Raw genomic sequence first — 22,367 nt, forward strand, 5'->3', positions numbered from 1 at the left:
AGTATTTGTTTTGCTCATTGTTCAAGGCTGTAAAGTGACCTATAGCTTTAACTTCTATGTCATTTGGTCTCTGGTGCAGAGTTGTCTCATTGGCAATCATACCATTTCTATAGATACTGGCTAATTCACTCACTCAGAGTTATCAATAAATGCTAGATATTATTTTTAAATTGCAATTTTTTGTGCAATATCAGCAAAACAAACCATATTGACATCTCATGGGAGATTTATAAAACTAAAGATATCATCTCCCGTCATGATTAATTTACATGAATTAGGAAACTAAGGTTAAAATCTGATATTCAAGTGCAGTCCATTAATATCAAAAGAAAAAAAATTCCAATTCTAAAACTTAGTAGATTTCTATCCTGTCAAACAGGTTTTGACAGCTATGTTTAGGATGTCTGTTTCGAAATGACTTAACTGACCTAAGCTTGAAGTGCACTGAACTATGTTTGGACATTTTTATTGATTTCTCAATTTGTCCATACCTAAACAATGTTTTACATCAGTTTAAATTAATTTGAATCAATATATCAAGTTTAAGTTATAAATTGAGCTGCATCGGATAGAAATCGACCTTAAGCAAGTGCATGTATACATGTACATGTATAAGACTTTGATTGATTTTTGAACATACAAATGCGAAATAAAAGAAGAATTTTAGTCTGTTTTGTAGGTATCAAATAAATTTTCAAACAGTTACAGATTTTGGATAGAGATTTATTTAAACCCGAAATAAGTTAACAGATGTATTGATATTTATTTGCATAAGGTCGATTTCTATCAGATACAGCTCAATTCATAAAGTATCCCAAATTCTCAAATATTTGGATTTTTTGGTATTCTATTTGCCTGATTCTGTAAACATGGTAAAGTGTTCATTTATTTTTGGCTCAATCATTTTGAGATCATGAACCTTCAGATTATTTATATGATTTATCCTAGCCATAAACCAGGAGTCAGTTTCACAAAAAAAACTTACGAGTAAGATTGATCATGAAGTATACTGAATTGTTCATGACTTAAGATCAATCTTAGTCGCAAGTTTTTTAGTGAAACCGCCTCCTTGGAATTAATTGATCCTGAGACAAGACCAACCATTTCATCAAATGAAATTTTTGCAGTCTTATTTTAAAAAATAAATGGGGAATGTGCCCATGGGACACAGATGATGCCCCGCTTGCATATAATGTTATAAAGGGCGTATATAATAGAGTTTGGTGGTAATAAGCATTGTTTATAAGTTTCATAACATTTAGTTGACGTAAACTTAAATTAGAGAACAGAAACGAAAAATTCAGCAATTTTTCCATTTTAAGAGGGGCATAACTCTAGAACAGTAAAAGTGACACCACCAAAAATCAAACTTGATCTGTATTATGGGGTAATAAGTATTGTGTATAAGCTTCATAACATTTGGTTGAGGCAAACTTAGGTTAGAGAATGGAAACAAAAAAATTCTAAAGGGGCATAACTCTAGAACGGTTAAAGTGACACCACCAAAATTCTATCTTGATCTGTATTTTGTGGTAATTAGAATTGTGTATAAGTTTCATATTATTTGGTTGAGGCAAACTTAGGTTAGAGAATGGAAACGAAAAATTCAGCAATTTTTCCTTTTCTAAAGGGACATAACTCTAGACCAGTTTAAGTGACACCACCAAAATTCAAACTTTTTTTGTGGTAATAAGCATTGTGTATAAGTTTCATAACATTTGGTTGAGGCTAACTAAAGTAAGAGAACGGAAATGAAAAATTCAGCAATTTTTTTCCTTTTCAAAAGGGGCATAACTCTAGAACAGTTAAAGTGACACCACCAAAATTCTATCTTGATCTGTATTTTGTGGTAATAAGCATTGTGTATAAGTTTCATATTACTTGGTTGAGGCTAACTTAAGTTAGAGAATGGATACCAAAAATTCAGCAATTTTTCCATTTGTAAAGTGGCATAACTCTAGAACAGTTTAAGTGACACCACCAAAATTCAAACCTGGTCTGTATTTTATGGTAATTAGCATTGTGTATAAGTTTCATAACATTTGGTTGAGGCAACCTAATGTTAGAGAATGGAAACGAAAAATTCAGCAATTTTTCCATTTGTAAAGTGGCATAACTCTAGAACAGTTTAAGTGACACCACCAAAATTCAAACTGGGTGTGTATTTTGTGGTAATAAGCATTGTGTATAAGTTTCATAACATTTGGTTGAGGCAAACTAAAGTTAGAGAACGGAAACGAAAAATTCAGCTATTTTTCATTTGTAAAGGGGCATAACTCTAGAACGGTTAAAGCAACACCACCAAAATTCAAACTTGATCTGTATTTTGTGGTAATAAGCATTGTGTATAAGTTTCATTACATTTGGTTGAGGCAAACTAAAGTTAGAAAATGGAAACGAAACATTCAGTAATTTTTCCATTTGAAGTGGGGCATAACTCTAGATCGGTTAACGTGACGCCACCAAAATTCATATTTAATCTGTGTTTTGTGGTAATAAGCATTGTCTATAAGTTTCAAAAAATTCAAAGTTAGAGAACAGAACCAACTTTGGGACGTACAGACGGACAAGGGTAAAACTTAATGCCCCTGCGCTACGGCAGGGGCATAAAAAAATTGTGGAGTAGTGTGGATTCATCATTATTCATGGGGTAACAATTTCGTTGATTTCATGAGAATAGGGAAATAAATAATATATAAGTTCAACAAAGTATAAATTTTCTATATAGGCTTGTATTCATACTTGGACAAAACCACGTAATCAAATATCCATCAAAAAACATTTTTTGCTGAATCCACGAAAAATTGGTACCAGCAAAAATAAATGACTCTACAGTATTCAAAAATGTGAAATAAATTTGGCGTTGATGGCTTATCTCTGAGAGTTTCTGTTGAAAGTTTTTACAGATTATAAAAAGCTGTGATCCTGGAATTATTTTGTGCAGTATAAATCAATTGATTTTAAGTTCAAGACATTATTCATGTCACGAACCAAAATAGAAATCAATTAGTAAATCCAATTATACCTCAGTGCACTTAAGCACAAGTCAATAAGGTCACTGTGAAATAGACATCCACAACATAATTGACAAAATTTCTCTATTAACTGAATGAAGTATACAATGTTATAAAATAGTAATTTTTCAGTTGACTGCAATGGGCTGCATAATTCATCCCAAATTTCAAAACTATATTGGTTTTTTTTAAAGTACGGTGGTAAGAAGTTCATCATGAATTTTCAACATAATGTTTTTTCATTAAAATTCACACCTTTGACTGTTGTTTGCTAATTCACTCAACGGTTCATTCACAAATATTTCATGGATGTTTCGGCTGAGAACAAAACAATTAATACAATAGGTAAGTTCTACAAGGTAGTTTATTAATTGTCCAGTTGCAAATATTTCATGTAGTTCAGGACGAGAACAAATTAACAATTAATACAATAGGTAAAGGTTTTGCAATGTGAGGTTGACCAGAATGAAGGGTCAGAAATTTGGACAGCCACTGAAATACATACCTTTGACATTTAGTTTGGTCTCAGCCACTGCATCAGGAAATCCTGGTGACGAAGCGACACATTTGTATGTCCCAGCGTCAATCTTACCGACTTCTATAAACTTTAAGTTACTCCTGCCATAAATTTCCTTAAAGTTATCATCTAATGTTGGATTTCCATCTATAAATAAATCATCAAACCTATTGTTAATACTAAGTACTGTAAATTCAGAAATTAATGCATGCATTTATTTTTGCTAATCCTTGACCTGCAATTTCAAAAATTATCTGAAAGAAAATCACTACTAAAATTATGAATGGGAGTTTTTATCATTGCATACCTGATGCTGTTCCATTTTAGCATTAATAAAATTTTTTAAGGGTTTCACGGAACCCTGTTTCTTGACTGTGATTACTGCTGTCAGTGTAAAAGCGTTATGTTGACTTAAAAAGTGAGTCCATTTATCAGTAAAATACAGAATGTTAAAAACAAACTGTCTTTAGATGCTACTTCTTGGTCTTGAAGATTTAGCTTCCGTACAAGTTTCATAACAATCCATGAAGGTTTACAAATTTATCATGTCAAAAAATTTTACTCCCAGTCAGTCAGTAAAACTCAGTCCAATCTATCAGAAAAATACTGAAAATGAAAAAAATATATTTTCAAAAGTTTGCTTCAGACATTATCTCTTAATCATAAGAAAGCTTCTGCCAAAGTTTCAAAAAACTCTATGAAGGTTTGACAAAGTAACTGATGTGTAACAAACCCCTGACTGTATCTACTTAAGTGTAAACTGTAAAAACAAACAAGTCCATTTATCATTTATATTAATACGGAAAAATGAAAAAAAAATATTTTCAAAATGTTGCTTCGGATATTCTATTTTGGTCTTTAATAAGCTTCTGTCCAAATTTCATCAAATTCCTTGAAGGTTTAACAAGGTTATTGATGACTGAAAAATTTTAACCTCAGACTGAGTCTGAGTGTTAAGTGTTTTGTTAACTGTATACAAACTAAGTCCATTTATCAGTAAAATATGGAAAAATGCAGGAATTTTTATTATTGAGAACTTTATACTGTTGTTTTTTAAATAAAAACATTGAAATAAATTTGCATGTATTTTTGGGGGTAATGGGAAACAACAGTCTTAAATACTTGGCTAACTTCATTAATTTGAGCAAATGATGATACCACAAAATTAGGTATTCTTGAAATAACAATTAAATTTGATACCTGTGAACTAAAAGTAAATGAATCATCAGAACTATTATTTGTAGGATATTAATTTTCGTGGATTTCCTGGGTACAGCTAAACCATGATTTTAAATGTTCCACAAAGTAAAATTTTTATATATTCTTGTATGCATGCAGACTTTGGCAAAACCATGAAATCAAATATCCACGTAAATACAATTGTTCCTCAATCAACGAAAATTTGTATCCATGAAAATAAATGAAATTTACAGTATATAACTGTGGATTCATTATTTGTAGGGTACTGATTCTCGATGATGTCATGGGATGTAGGGAAACCATCAATCTTTAATCTTCATTGATGTATAAATTGACTATATAATTGTATATACACATAATGTTTGTTAACCATTAAATTAAATATCTGCCAAAATACCATTTTTCTGAAATCCCATCAAAATTGATACCCACAAATATAAATGATTTCACAGTAATATGTTATACCATATGGCTTTACATCATCAGGGCACTATATTGTATTTTCAATTCATGAACAAAAGCAACGTAGATTTAGAAAAAGCATTTAAGTTTTGTTTTGAAGTACAAACTAAAAAGTAGTAAGGGCAATAAGGCCCATATTTGGCAAATATTTGTGCAAATTGAAATGTTTTCATACATATTCTTAAATTTGTCCTACCTACACTAAGATACAAGGTGTTCAGAAAATAAAAACAAATTTCACATTTAATAAGTAACCATGCTTTACATCAACTTTTAAGTGAATATTAGATTGGAAAACTATGTGGGCACGCAATAAACAATATACAACTTTATATTTGGTGAGAATATGTCAATAGTTATACTTAAGTTCCTCTTAAATTTTTTTGTTGTTTGTTGCCTGTGCACGATGTTTCCACAAAGGAAATAATGATGGAAAACTGCATAAACTCTGCAGTTTTATTTGTTTTCAAGAAAATGGTGCATATTGTGACGTAATTGTAATGTCATAACATCTAAAATCTTAAGAAATTCATTTATATTTCTTGATTTTACGCATTTCCAAACATTATGAGCAACTTTGAAATAGTTCTCGAAAACTTCATTTTCATAGGCAAACACCGAGCCTTAATGCCCCTGACTGTTTTGGCACCACACCAAGTTCATCAAGAGATTTCACAAACCTTTCATCCATGTGACCACTGGTGATGGATTTCCGTCAGCCAGGCATTCTAATGTAACTGAGTGTTTAATTGTGGCATTGACTTCTTTAGAAATAGCCACAATCTTAGGAGGTCGTCTTTCTGTATCTGAAAAATAAAGTTACCTTGTTACTTTTAAATTGTCAGTTTAATGCTCTGGCTTTTCAAAACTTGCACTAAACATAAACATGTACGTGGCATTTGTTTAAATGGATTTATCAAATGATTAAACACATTTTCTAATAAAGTTATTGATGTGTAAACTGGGACAATATTAACTCAAAGACTAATTAAAGTCCAAAGAACTTTTATGTAAATTTTGTGAGTCAGCAGCCCAGTTTATACATCAATAACCTCTAGAAAAAATATGTTTAATCCTTATCAACCTCAAATAGCCACAAATGTTCTTAAGTATTGAGATTATAGAACCGAAATTGAAACAGAACTAACCTCAGACTCCATTTAATAAGATATTAACTGAATTTGAAGTTTACAAATAAAGGAATAAATTTTAATTGAGTTTTCATTCTCATGACGTTAAAGGGCTATGATCATACACAACATTTTTTGTAATATAATTTTATTTTAATAACATACATTTTTCCAAGCTCCATTGCAAAATTTGTTTCTTTTTGTTGTGCATTAGAAAAGCAATAACAGTTCTGTAATTTTTTTTTTTCAAATTAAAATTTTCTTGGAATCCATTGATCCCATGCACATGTGTTATATCACTAATTTAAAATTGTTTTCAATAAATGAGTTACATCATATGACCAGAGGTCAATTGGCATAAATGACGTCATTAAATAATCTGTTATAATTATGACGTAGGAACATGTTAGCATTGAGACAAAGAATGTACGAATTTGAAAGTAATTGTCTATAAAAAGATCACAGTGAAATCAACATCGTCACATGACATAATTTACCAAAAGTAGTTCCTCCAACATGGTCCATCAAAATGTAAACCAAGGGCAAAAATTCTAACAGACCAATTAAACCTCATTCATGTATTTGTAGGTATACAAATCTATGAGAATTATGAACAACTAGCCCGAAATGATAAGCGGGATACAGGAAACTGATAAAACAATAAGCGAGATCCGGGATCAGACCCCCCCCCCCTCCCCCCCTCAATGAGACCCCATTATACTACATGTTCCTTTTTCAAAATATCTGTACAGATTTGACCTTTTTATTTTTCAATTTTTTCATTATGACATCAAAAAATTTTTTAGATATTTTTTCTCTCTTTCATTCGGATAAAAAAAAAAGAAGAGACAATTATGGGTCATTTAGGGTGTGGGAAGGGGTGAGAATCTATCAAATTTATTTTTGTAGTATACTGAATCTTCCAAAATTAATAATTAGTACAGGCAATAAAGAAAAATGTGTCCATAGAACACTGTGCCATTCCTGCACTATAACAAAGTACATTCAGGTTGTTTTTACTTTTAATGAACAATATGTATGTACAACTTGTTCAATTGATTTTGAGTTTCCGGCTTGATAAATATGCATGCTTTAAATATATATAGGGGGAGGGTTGAGATCTTACAAAACATGTTTAACCCTGCCACAATTTTGCACCTGTCCCAAGTCAGGAACATCTGGCCATTGTTAGTCTTGTATGTTTTTTTAATTTTGGTTCATTTGTATGTTTCAGAGTTTAGTGTGATGTCCATTTTCATTGAATAAGTACACATTTTTGTGGAGGGGCCAACTGAAGCCCGCCTCCGGGTGCTTGATTTTCTTGCTGTGCTGAAGACCCATTGGTGGCCAGTGGGTGTTTTATGCTCTTTGGTCAGGTTGTTGTATCTTTAACACATTCATCCTTTCCATTCTCAATTTTATTTACTGAGTTGGGGACCTCCAAGGGTTGACTGGGGCATAGAAATATGGTCATCCCTGGACTCCCTTCTGCCAGTCAACCCCTTGTGTAAGTGGGGCAGCCATTTGGTTGTTGGAGAAATACTTGTGTGTGGTTTATTTTCGCTAATACATTGTATATGCAATTAACATAAAGATGACAAAAATATTCTATCATGTAAATTTGACCTTGATGGAAGATATGAGCCACTGGGAAAAGAAAATTGCGAAGAAAAAAATATTGCAAACAGGTTTTGTGTTTGAAATTACAAGATGTAATCTCTGCAAAAATAAAGCAATGTTTGTCTATATGCGACTCTTAAACATGATCTTGAGTCCAAATTTGCTATAAAATGAAGAAACTGATTAAGTTTCGAAAAAGATCTGATCAATTTTTTAAAATGCTAAAGTGCAGATTTGGTTTTACCCTTTAAGAGTACACAATACCATTATTTTTAAGGTCAAAGATCAAACAAGTCAGAACATATCTATTTGTTAAGGACCATAAAACTATAAAGGTCAATGCTTGATGCTTCTCCATATTTTTGTCAAATGAGGTATTTTGTCATATAATTTTGATGAATATGAGACATTTAAAACAAAAGTATCTATTGGCTTTTATAAAATAATGCTTTACTTAAAAGATAATCTGTCAGCTTGTATTGATTAGGTGTATAATGAAACTTATCTACTTGAGACATTATATAAGCTATAAAAATTCCCAGGAATCTGTACTTTGGAGTTTTACAAATAACCATGATAACAATCCCTGTCTCTTATATTCCAATACTGTGTATTTATTTATTTTCATCTCATACAAATTTTTATGGTTGGAGAAAGTTTGCTATTTTGAGTTTACTTGATTTCGTGGTTCAATCATTTTCTGTAATCAAAGTTACTAAAAATACTATATATACGCGTTTAGTTTAACTTTTTTATTTCATGGTCCTGCCTTCCATTGAAATCCAAAAATAAATAAGATTATCAGGATAGTCTGCACCATTAGCCACTAGTCTGATGTCTCCGACTAGTAAAATTTTATTGGGACTAATTAAGTGAGTATTTGCAAAACTTTGTTTAGACACATAAGAAAAAGGTCTGAATATTGGTCTAATGGACTAGTAGTTTGATAAGATTTTGGTGCAGACTGCCAGGATAAGGTTAATGAACTTTAAAAGTTAAAAAAACATCGCCATTTCAATAAATTCATATCAATGTACTTTTAAAAGCAGAATTGCTCAATATTTTTAATTGTTCTTTGAACAAGAAATATTAAATTACAATGATACCAAGAGGCAAATGCAGACAGACAAAAACACAGTCGCCAAAAGTCTATTTTGCTTGAAAGAAGCGCATTTCTGATAAGCTTGCTGGACATTTGTCCAACTGACGCAAAATAAATATTAAATAAGTAGTAGCTTGACTCTGTACTTTACCTGTCCTTGATAAGGTATTATTAATTCAGATTCAAGTTTCTTAAATCCCTTAATTGAACTCAAATTGGTCAACTCATAATGATGTTCTTATTTTTATCATGTACAAAGTTAATAACAAAACATGACATAGATAAGGAGATTTAATAGTATGATTGCCATTGAGATAACTACTGTAAATTCAGAAATTATTGCGTGCATTTATTATTGCGAATTTTGAAGAATGGACTAAAATGCGAGATTAATTAATGCTATTTCAGGAAAATCTCCATACAGTTATATGTATCAGATATCAGAATGCGAGTTTTTATTATTGCGATACTCATTCCGTCGCATTATTCGCATTAATAAAAACCTCGCAATAATTTCTGAATTTACAGTATCCATCTGAGTCCAAAGGATGTGGAAGTAACCAACTATATAAGTCACTGTACCGCCTTCAACAATGATACTGAATAAAACTTTTGACACAGAGACAACTCTAGCTTATCGACAGAAAATTCTGAAAAAGGCAATCTGATGGACAGCAACATTGCTAATTACTGTAAATTCAGAAATTATTGTGATTTTTGAAGACAGGACAAAACTATGAGATTTCTCATTGCGATTTCAGGTAGACAGATAAATGTATCTGATATTAGAAATGTGAATTCTTATTATTGCGATACTCACCTATTCGCATTATTCTCAATGATAAAAATCTCGCAATAATTTCTGCATTTACAGTCATTCAAAGTTGCTGGACCATGACCTTGAATAGGTCGACAAAGTGAGATGTTCAGATAGTGAATACAACTTTATAGAAAATAATCATTGATCTATCAAAAGTAGTTCCTATCAAACTGACTTAAGCAGAGAACTTAACAGTTGTTGACACCTCAGACAAAGCAATAACACCTATGACCAGACAAATCCCATACTGGATGTTTTTTTTCTTATAACATTTTTCTATAGTTTATTGACAGTTCACATCTATTCTTGTAAAGATGACCATTTGAAATTTTAGCAAAGGTCCTGGTTTTGGCCTTTTTTGATTTTCTTATCTGCACCAAAAAAACAAAACTTATCAAATATTCTAATATGACATTCATCTTTTGCTTTGGAAACAAAGCCATGTTCTAATTCCAATAAAACATGGGCTGCACGTGAATGATGTCACAATTGAAATTGCAATGTCCATGATGTCAGTTGAATTTTGAACAATGCTGGACAATCAAAATGGACATTTGTGTGGGTGTTGCTCGTTAGGAAATTAAATGAAATCATTTTAAATGTATGTTTAAATGTATCTGTTCATTTTTTATCGATAAACTAGATTTTCTATAACGTTTTTGGTTCATAATCAAAATGGCTGCCTTTCAAACATGTATTATAGGTCAGCATCTAAGTACAAAAGTTCAAAATGTTCTTATTAGAATCGAAATAATTCTATCATGCCTTGCTCTATGCTAATTTTAACATGGGTAGGCATTATATTGGTCAATATTTTACACCTCGCTAATGCTCGGTATAAAGATATTGACAAATTTAATGCCTACCAGCATAATTGAGAGCATTGCATGAAAGAATTATTTCTTAAATGTAATTTCATAACAATTTGGGTTAAATGTAATCGAAGAGAAGACCACAAGAAAATCTAACAAAAAATAAATGTATACTATTCCATAGGTTTTGCTATTTTTGAATTCCTATCTGCACCAAGGAGACAACACTTATTTTGGCCCAATAAAAGTGATAGACCTCAGCAGGGTTTCCATTTGTGGTAGCCTATTTAGCATTTTGCGAAAAAAAAGAAAAATTGTGGCATTTAAAAGTCAAGGTAGGCGAAAGAAATTTAGTTTTTTCAGGTTTCTCAGATTTTTTCCCTGATCAGACATTATACTTGGATTTCACATTAAACATGTCACATGTATTGATTTGACAGAAAATAAATAATCAGCTGATTGCATTTGATAGCAATCTACAACAATGGACTAATTAATAAAGGTGTTAAATTATAATGTGTGGTAAAAAACTCAAAGGATTGTTTTTACAACTTTGATAAAAACAAGTAAAACTGTGAGCTCCTGCTCACTGATGATACCCCTGCCGAAATATTTCGATAAACAGGAAGTTGTTGAGTGATGAATCTGAAAACGCATCACACGGTATAGCTGACTTATATAAACCCTGAAACCAAATTTCAGAAATCCTTGTCAAGTAGTTCCTGAGAAAAATGTGATGAAAATTTTCAACTTGGCTATAATGTGTAAAATAATACAAGTGTTCGGTAAACAGGAAGTTGTTGAGTGATGAATCTGAAAACGCATTACACAGTGTAACTTACTTATATAAACCCTGAAACCAAGTTTCAGAAATCCTTGTCAAGTAGTTCCTGAGAAAAATGTGACGAAAATATTCATGGGACGGACGGACTGACGGAAGGACAGACAGAGGTAAAACAGTATACCCCCACTTTTTTAAAGCGGAGGTATAATAATTGTTTTGATTCATTAAGTGTGTACTTCAGAATCATTTTAGCGGCCCAGCAGTTTTACACATAGTTTTACTTTTCAACTCTTACTTTTAACGATGGTTCAGAAAAGAAAACTGTTGTTTGAAGACAGGGCTCAAAAGTAAGAAAAATCTCTTGACTTTATTATTTATCCTCAAACTACAGACAGGAAGTATCCAATAAACTGATCGAAGATGAATCCCATGTTTCCCGTGAGAAGTAAATTTTTACAGTATCTTTTAAAAAATACAACAGTATACGAAATTTTGTTCTAAATGAGTGTTCTTTTATTACAATGTAGATTATAAAATAGATATGAAGAATAATAATAAATGAGACAACAATGCTGCAAACTTGTAAGCAAGAAGGAAAACAAGTTATAAACAAAAATATATTTATGTTAGGTGGTGAAAAAAAATTAGAGTTGGAAAAAAGATATGGTTTTGGCTAAAAAGGTGGTGAAAAAAAAAATGTATCCAGGAGAAACCCTGGACCTCAGTGACTTGTTAATCACTTGCTGTTTGGTCCAGTTAAACAGATGGTTACCATTACATCTGAAATATATTGTTTCTGAGAAAGACAGACAAAATTAGATAAACAGACTGACAATAGGACATGCATAATATTCCAGAGACCTAGCTGAAGAGTACCACTGAGATTGCTAAACAACATTTCCACTTTATTTGATGTGGCCATGGGGCATAATAATTTCCCACTCACATGCAAAAAACAGTGGAGGATTCCTCCATATACTTGTATCAGTCTGACAGCTGGAATCTAACACCAAAAGAAATTCCCAGTATGGCTAGTGTATATTGAATTTCAACATTATACAAATGGTGGAAAATGTCCTACATTTGTTGTAAAATAACCATCCCTTTGTTATTTGTTTATTTCAGCGTACTTTTGAAAGCAAAAATAAGATTGCAGTATACATGTACTTCAAAATTACACCATGATGTCATCCAATGTATTAGGACATTCTTCATGTATCAATGCTAATTACAATGAAATAGGTTAAATTGATAAAAAAGACCCCCTCCAAAATTATTTAAAGCTATCGTTTTGCAAAAACCAAAATTAGATGCACCAAATCCAGCTAACCCCTTTATCATATGCTTATGAGGGTCTTGATGGGGTTTACAGAATAGAGAAAAATATGCAAAAAGCACAAAATACACTAAAAACAAGAATGTGTCCATAGTACACAGATGCCCCACTCGCACTATCATTTTCTATGTTCAGTGGACCGTGAAATTGGGGTCAAAACTCTAATCAGGCATTGAAATTAAAAAGATCATATCAAAGGGAACATGTGTACTAAGTTTAAAGTTGATTGGACTTCAACTTCATCAAAAACTACCTTGACCAAAAACTTTAACCTGAAGCGGGACAGACGGAAGGGTGGAAGAACGAATGGACACACAGACTGAAAAACAATTAATGCCCCTAGGTGGGGCATAAAATAAATCGAGAATGTGTCCATGGGACACAGATAATGACCCTGCTTGCATATAACATTATAAAGGGGCATAACTAGAGAACTGTAAAAGTGATGCCCCCCAAAATTGAAATTGATCTGTGTTTTGTGGTAATAAGCATTGTGTATAAGTTTCATAACGTTAATGGTTGAGGCAAACTAAAGTCAGACAACAGAAACCAATTTCGGGACTACAGACGTACAGAAAGACAAGGGTAAAACTTAATGCTACGGTGGGGGCATAAAAACCATTAATAAGTCTGACATAAGTATCAGTTTTATATTTTCTACAATCAATTTATTATAATCACCTTAAGTCCATTGTTATCATTGAATTTTAATGAATTATATATATGTGTTACACAAGTGTTACATTTCAAACTGATTGAAATACAAGATAGCTAATTATTAAGCTTAATAAGAGATTCTGTTGACATGGACAGATCTTAACAAACATAAATTGCTCAAAACCAGACTTTAATTTGAAATTTGATGTCTTTTATGTAAGCTTCTGTATAACTGATAATGATACTGTCACTTATTTGTATCTTTGTTCCCCAGAAGAGACTTATGCTTTAGTTTTATAACACTAGGGACTCTTATCAACTAATTCTACGCATTTTCTATCTGAACTTGTCCTACATTTCAGAGTCCTCTACATAGATAGAAAAGGTTGAAATGGAGGTGTCAATTCAACCTTTTCTGATGCAGAGAGAGAACAAGTTTCTTTTTAAACAAAATTCTTCCCCGTTTAACATTTAAAATGAAAAAACATTTTCTGAATAAAAGAATAGAGTTCCAATGTAACCCTCATTGCACATTTTTTATCTGTTCAAAGTTCTTAAAAACTTTTAATAAATTTCTTAAATGTAGGCTTGCGAGTACTTACAATGAAATTTTCCATATAATTGATATTTCCAAGGAACATAACTTTGTCAAAAATAGTTGATCAAGACTGATTTTCGTACATAATGTTCGATCAAAAACCAAAATTTGAGGTGCAGAATACCCTGTACTGTTAATTTACAAATTAGTGTGTACATTTATTATTATAATTGTTGAAGAATTCATACAAAAGCTGGTTTAACAATTGTGATCTCAGGAAAGGGTACATACAAATAATGCTATCAACAACAACACCTATCTCGTTGCAAATTTCAATATAATAAGATTAGAACATTTCAAAAATTTCTGAGTTTCAGGATTCTTCTGTACAAAAAGATCATAACACATATCTTTTTCAATTAATTAGATGCAAATGTTAAACATATAAAAACATTAATAAATCTAACATATGTATCAGTTTTATAGTTTCTATAATCAATTTATCATACACTTGGTCCATTGTTATCATTGAATTTTAATGAATTATATATATGTGTTATACAAGTGTTACATTTCAAACTGATTGAAATACAAGATAACTAATTATTAAGCTTAATAAGAGATTATGTTGACATGGACAGATCTTAACAAACATAAATTGCTCAAAACAAGACTTTAATTTGAAATGTGATGTCTTTTATGTAAGCTTCTGTATAACTGATAATGATACTGTCACTTATTTTTAATCTTTGTTCCAATTTTACACCAGAAGAGACTTGTTCTCTAGTTTTACGACACTACAGACTCAATCAACTATTTCTATGCATTTTCTAATGCACCAATCTCATGGCAAATTACAATACAATAAAAACATTTCAAAAATTTCAGAATTAGCAGTATTATATGGCGAAGATTTTGACGAAATTTCTTTAAATTCTGATAAAGAGTTTAGGTGGCAAATTGGATGCAAATGTTTACCCACCTGTGGATATATAACAAAGTACATGTCATATATATTGCCATATTAAACTCTTCAAAATTATTCAGATGAAGAAATGAAAATAGCAGGTGCAAAAGATCATATGACAGTCTTGCATCTAAGCCCTTCAAAGTGAAAATTTCATATCTTGATTGATTTGATTTGATTTTTGGTGTTTTAACGCCACTTTTAAGCACTGCTTTTGGGCTATTTCGTGGCGGCCAGTTTTTATTGGTGGAGGAAGCCGGAGTGCCCGGAGAAGACCACCAACCTTCGATAGGAAAACTGACAATCCTAGTCAATTAAGATTGGAGTCAAGTGCACCCGCACGAGCAGGGTTAATTTCATATCTTCTCTCAATTATAAAATGGTTAACTAGAGCTATAAATCTGTCGTCTCATGCTGATAAAGGGACAGATAATATAACTTAACAAACAGATGTTTAAAACAAAACAAAACAAAAAAACGGAGTTTCTTTTCAGCAGAGATGATAATACACTATGTGTCTAGTTTCTGATATTACCATTCTAGGACAGAACAATGAAATTAATTGAAATTTTGTTTTATTTTAACATTTTTATAACTACTCATTGAAATTAAATATTAAAAAAGGCTGAAGGAAAGTTTGTGATGTTATATTTCCCCTACACATTGAAAAAAAAATTAATTTTAATTTGTCTTCCTATAATTTTTAATTTGTATTACATGTTTATGTTTGTAATTGACTAAATATTCACATTTATAAATATTGATAAGTGTTGTGTATCCTTCATGCAACAATTACCACCTATTATCAAGAAAATGAAACATGTGGTATTCATTAACAATCAAACTTATAATTGAAGTGACAAATTTATTTGAAAATTTTGTGTTTTCTAAGTGGTGTATCTGATAAGATGATTTTCAATCCAACATCATTTTAATGTGATTTCTTGGGCTTAGTTGTAGGACTGTGTGAGTAAGATTTAGAAAAAATTTCGCAAAATTCAGCTAAGCAGTTCAGGAACAATCGCAGATACAATAGTGGGATGGAAAGACAAAAGGACAGATTGACAAGTTGGAGACCCCATCACTTTATTCCACCTACCTCGAAGAGAGTTGGGTTTAGAGGGGGGGGGGGGGGGGGGTGTTAATAAGTCAATTTGTATATGCTGTCAATGAATCCCATTTCCATCATTGATTAGAGACATTGGTGTACATGATAGATTCTGTTATTTCTCTTTAGTTTAAGAAAACATTTTCTTTTCCAGTTGGGCTAGGGTATTTAAGTTTTTGGTTGTCTACTTAAGCTTGTTACTTAAACTTGTCACAGGCAATCAGACAGCCATTAATGTCAAAAACCTGTGTTTATTTTGTATCTATCTTTGTATCCTTATGATATTGCTGTATAATTTTAAAAGAAACAGTCTAATATGGTAAAAGAGAATACTGTAAATTCAGAAATTATTGCGTGCATTTATTATTGCGATTTTGTCATTTAAGTCTAAAATGCGATTTTAATTTTTGCGATATTGAGAAAAATCATGTTTAATTCATATAAAAATTTCAAAATACGAGTTTAAATTATTGCGATTATAAACCTGTCGCATTTTTCACAATAATAAAAACATCGCAATAATTTCTGAATTTACAGTAGGTCACAATGGTATTATAAGGTGAACATTCTGAGATAGTTTCATTAAATTCTACAGAGGAGTTTAGGATGAGAGGTTGATAAAAAATTGTGATTTGTACTTTGCAGATATGACATATAAAGTACATGTCATTATGTTAGTAAGATTTTGAAAAAGTAAAATTCACAAAATCAAGTCAATTAAGTGGTTCAGAAATGATATCAGATATAAAAGTGGGTTGGAAGGACAAAGGGAAAATTGATAAATGCACAGACATGCCGTACATGGACAGCCATTAATGTCAAACCCTTTACTTATTTTTTTTTTCTATGTATCCTATCTTGCTGTATAATTTAAAGAAAACAGTCTAATTGTTTACCATGGACACACCCATTATATCTAAATTTATTCACATGTCTGAAAAACGTGTTTTGTAATTTTTAAAGCCTTTTAATCCTTTAAAAGTACAAGAGACTAATTTTCCCCACCTCCGTTTTTAATTTGAGGGCAGGAGATACAAGCCTCTATGAATAGGAGTGTCAACTCATGACCTCTCACATTCTAGACAGAAATTATCCTTATAAGTTCTGAGGAATTACAGATATATTAAGATCTTCATAATGGCTATTGATTTTGTCTGTCTGAGAAAACACAGCCTTGACTTAGATCGTTGACATAGATTCATGCACCCTACTGTTAAATGAAGAACTAAATGATTCCTTTATAATGATTCCTTGTGAAAGCAAAATATTATGATGAAATTAAATAAAACCAGGATTAATGAATAAAAACAAGATTATTTTAGAATTATAGATTAAACAAGAATATTTGTCCACATGATACCATGCACTGCTCACACTATCACATTTCCATTCTTGGTGAAACACAAAATCTTGGTTAAATCCTTAATTTGGCATATATATTTTTAAAGGTTCAAATCATAATGAAGTTTCAAGTTGATTTGACCACAATTTCATGGTAAACTGCATCAACCAAAAACTTTAACCTGATATTGATTTGACCACAATTTCATGGTAAACTACCTCAACCAAAAACTTTAACCTGATATTGATTTGACCACAATTTCATGGTAAACTGCATCAACCAAAAACTTTAACCTGATATTGATTTGACCACAATTTCATGGTAAACTACCTCAACCAAAAACTTTAACCTGATATTGATTTGACCACAATTTCATGGTAAACTGCATCAACCAAAAACTTTAACCTGATATTGATTTGACCACAATTTCATGGTAAACTACCTCAACCAAAAACTTTAACCTGATATTGGATGAATTTATGCATGGATAGATTAAAACAGAGACTGACAGACACACAGACACAGGCACAGACCAGAAAACATTCTTAATGCCCCTCTTCTATTGGTTGATTGATTGATTGGTGTTTAACACCACTTTCTGCTCTATTGTGCTATCTTGTGGCGGTAAATTTTTATTGGTGGAGGAAGACAGAGTGCCAGAGAGAACCAATGATCTTAGGTAGGAAAACTGACAATCCCAGTCAATTAAGATTGGAGTCAATCGCATCTGCCATGTGCCAGATTCTAACTCACAACCTCAATGTTGACAAGCTAGTGAAATAGTAGTTCAATAACTTGGCCACCCAGGCTCAATCCTCTTCTATTGTAAATGGGGCATTAAAAAAAAAATTAACATACCAAACTCAAACAAGTGCCTGTTATAACTTTGAGTCCTGACTGGACACGACTGTGCTGCCATTACCTGTTATATCTTTGAGTCCCGCCTGGACACGACTATGCTGCCATTACCTGTTATTACTTTGAGTCCTGACTGGACACGACTGTGCTGCCATTACCTGTTATATCTTTGAGTCCCGCCTGGACACGACTATGCTGCCATTACCTGTTATTACTTTGAGTCCTGACTGGACACGACTATGCTGCCATTACCTGTTATTACTTTGAGTCCCGCCTGGACACTACTATGCTGCCATTACCTGTTATTACTTTGAGTCCCGCCTGGACACGACTATGCTGCCATTACCTGTTATAACTTTGAGTCCCGCCTGGACACGACTGTGCTGCCATTACCTGTTATAACTGAGGACACGACTGTGCTGCCTACCTGCTATAACTTTGAGTCCTGCCTGGACACGACTGTGCTGCCATATCAGATCAATTGTTACAGGTACATTGTTGACTTTGTTAAAACTTTGGTATACTGAGCAGTGGAAGGAACCCGCATCAGACTCTGATATATTGTGTATCTGTAATATTCCTGAGTAGAGGGTTATATACCTGAAAAACATGAACGAAATAAAATATGTACAAATGCAGTTTATCAAATTGTTTGGTGTCTACAGTGGATTCATTTATTTTTATGGGTATCAATCTTCATGGATTGAGGAAAAACAGTGTATTTTCTTTTTTCGCCAAAGTCTGCTTTTATACTTTGTTGAACCACTTAATTTGTGATTTACCTATGCCCTCAAAATGAACGCCATTTGTATCCCAACAGCCATGAATAATAATGAATCCCAAGTATAGTGGTCTTACCATTGCTATTGAACCTATTACTCTTTTTTTTATATTCTATGACAAAAGTTTATGTTAAAATAAGAAATTAGAGCTTTGGAGAAGATAATACTCCTTTGAGGCTCAGTTTGTCTTGTTTTCGGCAATAATATCCCTTCCCATTAGGAACCTGTGCTAGGTGCTGTCTAGTACTAGCAGAAAGGTAAAGCTTTTAGTCTCATTATGCCTCTGAGATGAAAAAACAGCAAAAAAGTAAGTTCCTTAGTTTTGATATATATTGTCAAGTGTATGTAGGGATCTTAATTGTGTCATGATATAATAAGCCTTATACATATTGCTTCTTTTTCCATTTCTACATGTACTGTAGTTTGAAGTTTGAACTGACACACATTTTCTATTTAAGATCTTTTGATAAGTATGGGTGTTACTATACTATAATTACCAGTTTCAGTCATTATCTAGAGACCTTTTTAGCCCTGTAGAACTAAAAATACACTGATTCGCAGGCAAAGTATCAGTTTACTTTGAAGTCTGTTTCCACTAGTGAGAATTTAATGAATAAACAAATCACACCCAGTTTTTTATGTTATTTTTTTTATGGTAAAATTATTTATATAGCAAACATGTTTTATTTATAAATGTCAGAATTATGCTATTATTGTTGAGTTTGTGTGTTGCAATGTAATTATTTAGAACAATATTTATATTCTATTATAACAAAAATTATTCTTAAAATTTTCTGATTGGTATAGAACATTTAAGCTAAAATTTACTACAGTCAAATCTCTATTAAGACTATGACCATGGACCACTCAAGAGATTTAAGGCAAAAGTGGTCTATTAATACACTGGTGGTCTATGAATACAGATTCACACATATGACCAAAAGGTCTCAAATTTTTAAGGATGTATAAATTTTATTGAATTACATCATATTTGACTCATTTGCAATTACACCAAACGGTATATTGTGTTTGGTATGTTATAAAAAAAATTTACATAATTGGATATGACGTACGAAACTGTTTTTTTCCTTATTTGTTTATATATTTTCTGACATTTTTTCTCAATACAGCTAAAATTAAGTGACACATGGTTTAAAGATAAAATTATAAATGTTATACATTTGAATATGATTTTAACATTTTAAGTGTTCATTTATTAAGTTTCTGCAGCGTTCATTTATTAAGTTTCTGCAGCAAATCTACAAACAGTGGTAACAGATAGTGTTTAATGATTTCTACATTAAACAGATTAATTTGCTTAAATGATGTTGGTTACACATCAATGAGACAACAAAACAGCCGATAACATCTAGAATAACAATGTTCTCCACAATGCCTTTTAGCAGAATTGTAATGCAATATTGGTTGAATTGATGCTATTGTTATATAAATTCAGAATTTTTTGCAATGTTTCTATCATTACGAAAATTGTGATGAGTTGGGTGTTGCAAAAATAAAGTGTGAATTCAGCACCAATCAATCAATCAACCAAAAATAAAAATGTGCATTTTAAATTTTAATAGCATTATTTGTATGCCACATATCCTTAAATTGCAATAATTAATCTCGCATTTGTGTCTTTTGTTCTGAGCTACCCCTTTAATAACTACAGGCAATAATTTCAGAAATAACAGTTTCTTATAGATTGTGTTATGGATGCGATACTATAATTTCCAGATACAAGAAGGTATTGCAAAATTCCCTGTTTATCAGGATACTTTAAGAGTTTTCAAGGGGGAACACCGCTAGCAGGAAACATACAGTCTTTATTTATAGATGGAGTGTGTATAGGATAGTGTCATTAATCTTTCTTATGTAGTCTATAAAAGTTGTGGATAAATTTAACAGAATTAATGAAAGATCTGCCGTCAACACCCAGTTCTCTCCCAGACAAAACAAGAGTGCACCCGCTGAAATGTCTCGCCTGTTTTACTGATCATTGATTTTATGTTGAAAGTCTTAAAGATAAAGGTTTTAATAAAAGCATTGCAGAAACTTAACATTTAAAAAAAATCTATGACAATGAGGTCAAGGTTAGATAAATTGTGTCAGACAGACATATACACCTTACAAATTTTTTTTATACACCAAATATAGTTGACCTATTGCGTATGCTAATTGAAAAACAGACCAAAACACAAAAAACTTAACACTGAAATGAACCATAAATATGAGGTCAAGGTCAAATGATACCTGCCAGACAGACATGTGCACCTTACAATTATTCCATACACCAAAGCTGACCTATTGCTATTAGTATTTGAAAAACAGACCAAAACACAAAAACTTAACATTGACCATTGAACCATAAAAATGAGGTCAAGGTCAGATGATACCTTCCAGACAGACATGTACACCTTACAATCTTTCCATACACCAAGTAAGGTTGACCTTTTGCTTATAGTACTTGAAAAAAAGACAAAAACACAAAAACTTAACATTGAACGATGAACCATGAAAATGAGGTCAAGGTCAGATGATACCTGCAAGAAAGACTTGTACCTCTTATAATCATTCCATTCACCAAATTTAGTTGACCTATTGCTTATACTACTTGAAAAACAGACTAAAACACAAAGAACTTAACATTGAAAATGAGGTCTAGGTCGGATGAAACCTGCCAGACTGACATGTACCCATTACATCGTTCCCTACACCAAATATAGTTGACCTACTGCTTATAGAATTTGAGAAACAGACCTAATCACGTAACTTTAACCTTGATCACTGATCCATTAAATGAGGTCAAGGTCAGGTGAACGCTGTCTGACAAACATTTAGACGTTGCAAGGATCCCATATACCAAATATAGTTATCCTATTACATGTATTAATCATAATAAGTGAGAAATTCACATGACAAAAAAAATCTTTTTTTTTTTTCAAGCAGTCGCTGAACCATGAAAATGAGGTCAAAGCCAATGGACATATGATTGACAGAAACTTTGTAACATAAGGTATCTGCATACAATATCTGAAGCATCCAGGTCTTCTACCATCTGAAATATAAAACTTTATACAAATAGTTTACGCTGCTGCCACCGCCGGATAGTAATACCTATGTCTCGCATACCGTGACTTTGTTGCAAGCGAGAAAAAAACAATAAGAGGTGACATACAACTACTGGCATTGTTTATGAGCATGCTGAGATTTATTTCAGAGGGTCGTAAATTCTTGGAATGACCTTTTTTTTGTACATCGGGATGAGGCGTTTGACTCCAATCTTATTGGATTAGGATTACCAGTTTTCCTGCCAAA

The 22,367-nt window shown here is 32.0% G+C and overlaps 1 protein-coding gene across 1 annotated transcript in view; it reads right to left on the minus strand.

Annotated features, from left to right (window-relative positions):
• Positions 1 to 22,367, minus strand: part of LOC127721944 (protogenin-like) — a 106,346-nt gene that overhangs the window by 31,398 nt on the left and 52,581 nt on the right. The window contains exons 4-6 of the mRNA XM_052228791.1: positions 18,695 to 18,867; positions 5,874 to 5,999; positions 3,520 to 3,678 (exon numbers count right to left, since the gene is read on the minus strand). Of these exons, the coding sequence (XP_052084751.1) occupies positions 3,520 to 3,678; positions 5,874 to 5,999; positions 18,695 to 18,867 (458 nt within the window). The remainder of the gene's footprint in view (positions 1 to 3,519; positions 3,679 to 5,873; positions 6,000 to 18,694; positions 18,868 to 22,367) is intronic.

Source organism: Mytilus californianus, unplaced genomic scaffold (genome assembly GCF_021869535.1).
Source record: "Mytilus californianus isolate M0D057914Y unplaced genomic scaffold, xbMytCali1.0.p SCAF_12, whole genome shotgun sequence".
NCBI lineage: Eukaryota > Metazoa > Mollusca > Bivalvia > Mytilida > Mytilidae > Mytilus > Mytilus californianus.